The following is a 10,194-nucleotide window of genomic DNA, read 5'->3' on the forward strand; positions in this document are numbered from 1 at the left end:
CAGCAGGTATTCCTAGAGCAATGATGTACAGCCTGTGCCTGATTATATTCTGCTAGTGAACAGCACAGGGTACTTTGTTTTAATTACAGTAAGAATTCCATATTGATGATGTGTATATCTGTATACCAAAAATTGCTTGAATTCTGCAGGACAGTACTGATGGACCTCAATTTGAAATGTAAGTAGCTCTTCACACCACTGATGCTGGATCTGTTTTAATTTGCTCTCTCTGAGCATTTGCACAGAGAAAAACATCCTATTGTCCACACATATGACTGACAAATAGTGAAGTCCTATTTTCAGATGGTCAAAAGACTTCAATCAACCATTTACTATTCATAAATTAAAGTTTTACTGTTTTTATATAAAGTTTAGTTTTTCTTCTGTGAGGAAAAAGCTATGAATGAACAGGAGCCTCTCGATGTCACAGAGACGACACCACAGGAAATTGCAGTTTGCAAATAATGCACCAATGCAACTAATAGTATAAATGATAATAATTTCCTATATAAAAATACATATATGTGGATAATATTTAAGCACCAATAAGAACTGAGAAAATACTATGCTTCTTTCACACCAGTGAATCATATCTAGGAATAAGGATAAAACCTCTTCTCTTTGCCTAAACAGCAGAATTTAATTATTGATCTAATAATAACAGTTCTGATAAAAAACTAAAGCTGCTAATTACCTCTCTGAAGTTCCTGTCAAAAGGCACAGGAGTATCTCTGGACCGAGATTTTCCATACAGAATTTGCACTGGGATTTGGGTATCCATGTTTGTAATTCTCAATTACCTTTATTTGCTAGTGTTGCCATTTTTTTCCTGTGTCTTTTTATTTTAATAACTAAACAGCTCTCCATAAATCTTACCTTCCCAAATCAGCTGTTCAGGTTTGCCATTTGTTGCATGGATCAAATTGTCTCTTGATGAATTGTCTGCATTGTTTGTTCTGTGGCAAAACTGTGTGTGTAGTTTACAAGCAAACAGCATTTCAGCTCAGCAAAGGACACAACTAAAGTGTGTTCTAAAATGTGCATGACAGAAAGGAAAAAGCTTTTTTGGAAATCATATCATTAACAGGTTTTTGCAGCAACTTTTTGTTGGAATTAGGTGCTAATTAAGCATCTAAGAAATTGAGCTCATACTTTAATTTTGTGTACTTTCTTTTCAAGATGAAAATCGAAGAAAGTAACTGTTCTGATCACCTGATAGGACAGCTCCCAGAAGGATTTCTGAAGTACAGGATGAATAGGTACTATATACACAGGTAGGTAGAAGACATCCACAAAACTTCAATTCATATCTAATGCTAACAAACCAAACCAAAAAGATATTCTGAGGGCATAGCAATAAACCTCCCTGATGTCCAGACCAACCTCCATAGACTGAGACTGGTTTTTATTCACCCAAATGTGTAAATCTTGGTTTACTGAGATTTTGAAATCATCTGAGCAGGTCAGGCAAGAGCTCCAGTTGGGTCAAGACAGATATCCCAAAGATGGTAACACCCATGTCAAGGAACATTGGAGTGCAGAATTCTCTACAGAGGCCTCTGCATCCTAAAGATAGGAAAAACTGACATGACCAACCAAGGCAGCAGAAAGCAAATTTTCACTTTTGCAGCCTTTTCTCTGTCGTCCCCCATTTTTACGAAGTAGTAGGACTAGGCTGATATGTCCTATTGACAATGGGGCAGCTCAACTGAGATTGACATTGAAACTTATTTTGCTTGTCAAAGCCATCAAAACAGGGAATTTTGGAAGTGATAAATGGTGGAGTGCTTAAATATTTTCAATATCTTGTGGCTGGTTTCACCAATAAATGGCATTTTGTAAATACTGACCAAAAAAGTAATTGCAACATCATCTACAAGAAAATTCCCTTTCCAGGTGAAGGATCTGGCATTTCCTAGTGAATACCTCTGAGAAAGTCTCTGACAGAGCTGGAACAGGAACACACAGCTCCTTCCTGTGAGTCATGTGCTTGGTCACATTTCCTATGGCCCTTTACATACCTGTAACCTTCCTCTCACACCTACCTGGAGACACAGCTCAGCCCTGTAGGAAGGCATGTCTTGGTGGTTTGGTGAGGTTTTTGGCTTTGGCAGCTCCTTGCCAAAAGAGCAGCTCGCTCAAAGCTCTTCTAGCTGAACCTGTACCCTCATCTGTCAAAATGTTTCAATTTACAGTAGGTTTACCCAAGCAGTGGGGTATGTTAAAACTGTACCTAACTTAGTACCAGAACATGAGGTTAGCATGGCCCTTTGGCTTTATGCTGTCCCCAGAGTAATTATCCCTGATGAGAGGCTCATTAGCTACAGCACAGAGCCACACAATGCAGCTGCACAGTTTTGAAGATAAATACTAAATCCTGCAGATGGTACTTGCCTACTATGTGGTATTAGTTTAGGATTCCTGAGCATGACAGTGCCTCCCTTACTCACTTCTTACATTGTCCTACTTCTCTGATTCCCTTCCATCCCACATTATATTATATTTTCTGAGTCATCCCTGCCCCTAATTCATCATCCCCTGCCAGTGTTAACTACAAATCTTTCATGTTTAGTGGACTGTTGCAAATACTTTCATACACACTCACGCCAACCAAAAGTGCACAAGGCACATCTGATGGCTGAGCTGGATCCAAAAGCAGACGGATCTTAGGAGATAGTCCTGATATACAGATCAAACCCTTTGGATTTCAAGTAAATGCATCCCATTCTCCTCATTTCTGTCCTGCACATGCTGCAGAATTGAACTTTTTCTTCCTAATTTTTGTTTGTGATTTTTTAAAAGAAAATTAAGTCTCCTCATTGCCAAACCAATGCCTTCCCTATAGACTTTTTACATTGGATGGGAAAGAGCCAAAGAGGAATACCTGTCTGTGTATTACACCAGTTTCTGCTTTTCTCTCTTCTTGCATTCCTCTTTTATTCTGATATTCCCCAAACATATACAACAAATACATTTCTTCAGTAAAACCACCTGAAGCAACCCAGCATGAAGAGCGATACCTATCCCCAGCTCTGAATGTGTTTTTAGATTTAGCTAATGCTTTTTCTTTCAATCTGGTCCCATAATGAGCACTCATGATGTAACCCACATCTTTACACACACAAAAGATTGCAGAGAGGGGGGAACACAGACCATTGTTGTGCTGGTGAGCCTTAGATCTCTCTGTCACTAATTCTGCAGGAGATTGAATTTGTTTCTGAGTTTCATGCTTATGAACACTCTCCTAAATGCAGTCATAAAATCAGAGAATGATTTGAACTGGAAGGGACCTTTAAATACCATCTAGCTCCAGCCCCCAGCCATGGACAGGGAACCTTCACTAGACAGCTTGTTCAGAGCCTGACCTTGAACATTTCCAGGGATAGGAAGTCCACAAACTCTCAGGGTAACCAGAGTTTTGCCACTCTCATCATAAAAAATTTCTTCCTTATGTTTCATCTAATCCTGATGTCTTTCAGTTTAAAGCCATCGCCCTTTGTCCTATCATTACATGCTTTGTACAAAGTCCCTCTCTGGCTCTCTTGTGGACCCCCTTTAGGTACTCAAAGGCAGCTGGAAAATCTCACTGGAGCCTTCTCTTCTCCAGGCTGACTCACCTGCCTCAGCCTGTATTCACAGGAGAGGTGCCCTCTGATCAACTTAGTGGCCCTCCTCTGGACTGGTATTCGTTACTACTCAAATAATTATTTATTTTGGCTGTTTGAAGTTCTTCAATATCATTTTTTTTTGTGACACAGGGTAACAAAAGTTCAAAAGGTAATTTTGAAATGCTTTGTGGAATTGTTTTCATTATCATTATCAAATTCTGCTAAACACAATGATAGTGCAACATGCTGAGGGCGTTGCAGGATACATCCTTCAATAGCTAGTAAAAGATGTTTTAGAGAAGCTCATGATCTGATAAAGTTCTTATCATTGTTCAAGAGGAGGGAAGGACTTGGCTGAAGGAACACCTAAATTACGCAAGCTCACCTTGCCACCCCCATAGCCGGGTGGTTTTTTTTGTACTAAGAATGAGAACTGGCACTTTTCCAGGGAGGTGTGTCAAAGGTAAGTGAACATGGCACTGAAGTATCCTATTGTGTTGTAACAGTCTTTCTGCAGACCCGAAGGTGTGTCCCTGCCTTTATAAACACCGCGCTGCTCTCCCAACCAGCTCTGACTCTTTAGGAAGAGGGGAATTGCATCAGGACTTGTGTTTGGGTGTCTCCAGGCCCTCTGCAAGGTATGTATTACAGTTATCTTACTTTTGCACTGTTTCACTTGCAGCAGGAGGTTACTGTCAAATCGTTATGCATTTTAATGCAATTATTTGTAACAGAACGATGAATACCATAGGAGGTTCCCTAAAGAGGGGTTTATGGAGTGAAAATTTGTGTACAGTGTAGAGCATGAAGCAAGTCAAGTAAGAACTAAGCAGATACTGCTCACATAAGCTACTACCTGTGTATTTTACATTCCAAATTCATGTAACTAAAGATATTTGCAGATAACTGAAAGTTGAAATAGATTCTTTATTAGTGTGGCTGCACATCATGAATCTCTGCTTCCTAACACAAAAACACAGAGATAACATGGAAACATCTAAAAAATACATGTAGGCATTTAATCATCAAAATGCCAGATTTAAACCCCTCTCTGATCATATAAATATATATATTATATATGTATATATATATAATAAAGGCAAACACCTGCAGAAACAAGCCTGCTCTGTGCAGATGCAGGCATCACCTTGCTAATAATTTGCTAACTAGCTACATTTCAAAACTGAAGTTGCCAAAAAGGTTCTGTTTGTTTAGGAGTCGAGGTGGAAAAGGATGCAACAATAGTTACTTGAGCTGTCTGGCAAGACAACTATAACCTTTTTCAGAAAAAAATTTGAAATACTGGATAACCAGTGAATTACAAGGATTTTCATCATGCCTGCAGAATAGTTTTCCTCATCTTGAACCAAACAATTTCCTTTCTGTCTGATGTATTTTTGGAAGAATAGCCAGAGGTTGGAGTCAAAAATGCTTATAAGTCATTTTACAAAATGGGAGACGGTGGGAACAACTGCTTTATTGTTATAATTTAAGATATCCATCTGAGATTGACAAATCCCAGGTTCAAATTCCTTCTCTGACTGAGAGGAGACTTTAATTAAGGTACCTCAGTCACTGGGCAGTAGCATGTCCTGGCAGGGACTCTTCTGTTCCCCATTGCATACATAGTAAAGTAACTGAAAGTTACTCCACGCCTCTTACAAGGGTAATTCATAATGGTATTTAAGCCAGGTATTACTTACATAAAAGACAGATAATTTTGCTGATAACATCACTTTAATAGTACCAAAGAGCAATGTAATGCTTTGTTTGAAAAACTCCAACTGTCAAACGGAATACAGCATTAAGTGAAAACGTTTTTATCTTTTTGTTTGCTTTGAAGGCAGATAAGCAGAACAGAGACCATGAGGATCAAAAGCTTTGGACTCCTTTGTTTGTTAATGCTGGTCTCCCAGATGCTACTAGCCAACTGTGAAAGACAGAAGGAAAGGAAAAAGGGAAGACAAGGCATAGAACATGGTGGAAAGAAACAAAAGGAATCTAACCAAGGAAACGAAAAAGGGCAGAAGTCAAAAGGAGGAAAATCATCTCTTAAAGGCAAGTTTAAAACCAAAGAAAATGCTGAGTGCACCTGGTCAGTGATGGACACAAACGCTGTTACTCTGCACGTACAGTGCAAGCACGGTGACAGCGAGTTCTGGTGTGAATTCTCTGGAGACCCTTCCAGCTGTGCACAGTATGCAGCAAACCAGAAATCCTACTGGAAACAAGTCTCTCGATCCCTAAAGAAGCAGAAGCACATTTGTCAAGACCCCAAAAGTGTTCTAAAATCTAAATTATGTAGGAAAGGCCCACAAAGTGCTCACCTCAGGTTGACTCACTCCAGCCTACTAACAGCAGCGGGTCCTGCCAAAGAGAACTCAATGCATCACACAAAAGAAGTTGGTCAGACTCCAACAGATGCCTCTGTGACTGAAAAAAGGCTAGAACACAGTCCTCAAGATTGTGTTGAAGATGTAGATTACATTGACCAGAAAAAGGTGGCTGAGGAATACTGTCCAGAAAGCTTGCTCTCTTTCTGCAACTTTTTTATCACAATGGTTCAAGACAAACGATGCTGAGCAGGTGTTCCTAAAGCTCTGAACCATGAAAGTCTGGTCTCTTTTAAGTTACTGCAAACCATTCTAGATTTTATTCTCATGTTATATAGTGTATATAAGGAAGAAGGAATATATTTTTCTGATTTTGTATATACACATAGACTATTCTGACATAGGTGAAGGTGTTATAGATGTTTTGTGCCCACAGATTGCTACCCAATGTACGTGTTACCAGTGCATGTTAGGTACCCTGTGCAGAAGTGTACCAGTAATCTCCTTGTCCCACTTTGAGCTGTGCTAGCCAAAGTGATGAATTCAGTGCTGTGCACTTCTTGGTTATGTACAATGCTTTTGACATAAAAATTATTAAGCGAAATAAATTTCAAAATGCATTAAAAAAGTAATCCCTCTCTCTGTGTTTTACTAGATTTCTCTCTAAGTGCTATATCTTTTTCAAAGAATGATCTTTCACAACATCTAGGTGAAATTTTGTTTATAAAGTAGTTTTAAAAATACTTCTGCAGCTTCTCAGACTTCAGCTTTTGATAGCAAACTACCTTATCATTAAATTTTCATCATTGCAGTAATAAACAAGATTTTCTGATTGGTCAATAAGTGTACAAATCTTCAGTTTTTAATCTCACCAAAGGATGTCAGAACATTTGAAAACATCAATTCCCTCTTTTTTTCCTACAGTCTGTCTGGAGCACATTGCACAAACTTTCTGGTAGGTACACAGAGACATGGGGATAGGATGAGTTATATGAGTTTGTACGTAGACCAGGACTGGATCCCTTATTCAACAACTAAAAAGCTCATATTCAACACTGCTTGCATGGTTTTTTGAAATTCCATATTCTTTTATCTTTCTGTATGGAGTGCACTAATATTTTTCTTTTTGTTAGACTTCATGTGTGTTAAAAAACTCAAACAAACAAAAACCCACAACATAAAAACCCCACCCAAAACTCCAAGGACAAAGATTTTAGAAAATGTAAGGCTAAATAATGACAGCTGATCTTTACTAATTTTTGGAAATTCAGTTGAAGAATTGTAAAATACAACTTACACTTTTCTTGTGGATCTGAGCACAGAAGTATGGTCTTCTGCTAGTGCTCCACTTGAGGAAACTTGAAATTTCATGAATGACAACTTCCCTGATAATTTTAGCAAATTAAACTAGAATTTCATCTCCTGAGAAAATACAGCCTGTTTCCTTCTGTTAATAAGTCATTGCCAGAATATTTTTGAGATGGGTAGTTATGAGTTGAATGTGGGATGCTGCTATTAGTCAGACAAACTGTTTGAGAAGGATTCAGATGTATTTTACCAAGAAAAAATGGCAAAACATTAAGCAGATTCTTCTTACTAAGTTCTAGTCTCTGCATGCCCTGTGGAAACACTGGCTGTTAGCAGGCTATGCAGGATAAATTTGGTTGGACTGGAGCCCACAGCAAAGCAAAATTCCAGTAAAAAAGGGGCATCAACACTAACACCTGTGAGGCTGCAAAACACACCGCTTTGGTGCCAAGTAGGGTGGGAAAACAGCTACCAGCTCTCTGTTATTAAGGGAGATACATAAATACTGAAAGAGCAGGTAATTTGCAGCTGCTAGACACTTTGCGTGTTGGTCTGGACCCCTTCACATTAGGAAATGATTGAGATTAGGAAGTCAAAAATGCAGAGGAAGCATTAGGAGCTTTATTTGGCCCAAGCAATCATACACTGCAGTAATTAATTCTTAATGTCTACTCCAGTATGCAGACACCTTTCTATTAGTTCCAGATTATGACCATAGCACTGGGAAGGCCTGATTTAAGAGGCTTACTTGCTCCAGATATTTTGGAAGACGCCCAATCCAACCTCCCCTTAGCTGCTGCTGCTCTCAGGAGCACTGTGGTGAGGACTTTATTGCCTGAAGCACGATCACTGTGCTCCGAGTTGCCAGGAGGCACTGCACTCCCTGTGGCTGCCAGCCATCCCAGCACATGGAGCAGTGACATATCCCAGAGCAAATTCCAGCCTGGGATTCCAGAGCTGTGAGTTACATCTCCAGGTGCAGGACTGTCAGCTCCTGACCCACGTGCTGGAGTTGCACGTTCCTCTCCAGGGATGCATTACATTTCTTCTGCCTCATCTTGTTTCCATTCAGGGCTGACTCTTATCTTCATGTGTGGCTCTTTGCAAGGGAAGCAAGCGCATTCTCAGCACTGCATGGGTGCATTTCACCTTCAATGCAAGCAGTTGTGCAAGGAGCATCAAGAGAAAAAAGGGATCTCTGTGCAGCCTTTTTCGTGAGAATGAAGATTTCAAAATTGTCTCAGCCAAAGTATGGAATTTTTTACCTCCATGAGTGAGTGTGTAGTTTTGAATGTTCTTCAGAAGGGTAATTTCAGAATAGCAGGGTCTGAGGCAAATATATCTGGAGTTTAACTTCATTACAGCCTGTTCTATAATTGTACTGACCACAACTCTGGCTAAGAGGAGGGTCTAAGGTCTCATTGCATTTACCAAGCCTTATGTTTTTTCAGCCAACATCCACAAAGCAACCACTTGACAGCAGTCACATATGAGTCTTTCTTCGGGGCATTTACAGAGTCACTGAAGTCTGTATAACTTGGTGATTGTGGAGTCAAGCTACCTAACATCAATAAAGCACTGTCTGGTATTGTTCATCTTAAAACTTCTGCTCATGAGCACTATTCTCTGACCCTTTGTCCTGTCCCAGGTGCACCAGTTGTTGTTGTTGTGTCAGAACTTCACGTTTGAAGAACTTTCTCACACCTTTTATAGCAGGGCAGGCAGGACTGCAGTGAAGGAAAACAATGAGTGGGTTTAAATTCTGAGTGCATGGTCCAAGTCCTTTTAGTGTTAATGTGAGTTATGGAAAAATCAGCCCTATTTTACACCTTGGGAAACAAAGTACAGGAAGGTTGGATGACCTTGACAATCATGGGAAGAATATCAGAGACAGGATCAGCAACCAGACAGAGGTCTAGAATTTCAGTGGTTCCCTTCTCCCATGCCTCATGATTGCACCATTCTCACAAGAACTGTATGGATTTGTTCTTGAAGATATCCAGCTAACTTCTAGGTATTTTAAAATTATTAGGAGTATCATGGTGAAAAATTAGATTACTTTCTAGGCAATATAGACTGTTTGTCGGACAACCTTGGGTGTTATAATTTGAATATTTACTTGGGAAGAAAGATAAGGCTTTTGAAGAGATGAAACTCATTTTAGCTTCAGAAATGAGGCTTCAGGGAATTTCTCTTCTCCTGCAATATGGAATATTTATACATTTGGTAAATGTTTTAGATGATGGATGATCTTTTTAGGTGGACCCAACCCCCACACACCCACAAATTCTTAAACTCTCCTCAAATTTAGGACAGTCAAAAAATCAATTTTATTTTAATAAGAGAAGAGGCAAGTTTGGATTTTTTCCAAGAGTTATCTCCTAACATATGATGACTCTATCTAGAAAAAGTAATATATTTCTTTGTATTCCCGGGAAATGGGAACACATTATTAATGCCCAGCAAATAGCTCTGGCAGTGCAGCACTACCTAAGAATCTGTAAAATTTCAGCTCCTTTAAAATTTTATTCATTACCATTTACTGAAGTGTATGCCCACTTTCATACACAATTTCATTTGAATGAGTTTCCGCTCCTTTTGCAACCTCCTTTATTCATTTACCACTTTGGCAACAGGACAGATTACGTATCTAATCTCGTATGTTGCTTGACTACCTGAAGGAGAATAGAACTGACTCAACCTTCCTTCTTCCAGGAGCTCCCCACCTCCTCTTCCCCGAGGGGGCCAATGGGTTTCTGCCACCCGATATCACCTCACCTGAGCTGGCCAACCGCGGTGGAGACCGTGCTCAGACAAGACACATTTCACACTGCCATGCTCCCTCTGTGTAGACAGAGCTGAACCTAGATAATAAATTCCCCTCCCTTTTCCACTTTTGCCTTGTTTTTTTTCCCGATGCTGCCCTGAGCAAGGCAGCTCAACAC

At 39.7% G+C, this 10,194-nt stretch overlaps 1 protein-coding gene across 2 annotated transcripts; it reads left to right on the forward strand.

Moving 5' to 3' along the window:
* The first annotated feature begins 1,251 nt into the window (after positions 1-1,251).
* FGFBP1 (fibroblast growth factor binding protein 1) lies at positions 1,252-6,190 on the forward strand. 2 transcript variants are annotated; one of them, XM_033061339.1, is made up of 3 exons: positions 1,252-1,274; positions 4,115-4,258; positions 5,461-6,190. In XM_033061339.1, the coding sequence occupies exons 1-3, from the start codon at positions 1,252-1,254 to the stop codon at positions 6,188-6,190; spliced, it is 897 nt and encodes a 298-aa protein (XP_032917230.1). The 2 variants fall into 2 exon arrangements, with proteins under 2 accessions (XP_032917230.1, XP_032917231.1); XM_033061340.1 differs by lacking the exon at positions 1,252-1,274 and having other exon boundaries at positions 4,098-4,246; positions 5,452-6,190.
* The last annotated feature ends 4,004 nt before the right edge of the window (positions 6,191-10,194 follow it).

The sequence above is a fragment of the Catharus ustulatus genome, chromosome 5, assembly GCF_009819885.2.
Source record: "Catharus ustulatus isolate bCatUst1 chromosome 5, bCatUst1.pri.v2, whole genome shotgun sequence".
In the NCBI taxonomy this organism is placed as follows: domain Eukaryota; kingdom Metazoa; phylum Chordata; class Aves; order Passeriformes; family Turdidae; genus Catharus; species Catharus ustulatus.

Excerpts from the sequence above, each read along its gene's own strand:
- FGFBP1 (XM_033061339.1), top strand. The coding sequence starts at position 1,252 with ATGAATAGGTACTATATACACAG. Across the intron at positions 1,275-4,114 it reads AATAGGTACTATATACACAG|TCTTTCTGCAGACCCGAAGG; the intron begins GTAGGTAGAAGA and ends GTGTTGTAACAG. Across the intron at positions 4,259-5,460 it reads TCTGCAAGGTATGTATTACA|CAGAACAGAGACCATGAGGA; the intron begins GTTATCTTACTT and ends AAGGCAGATAAG.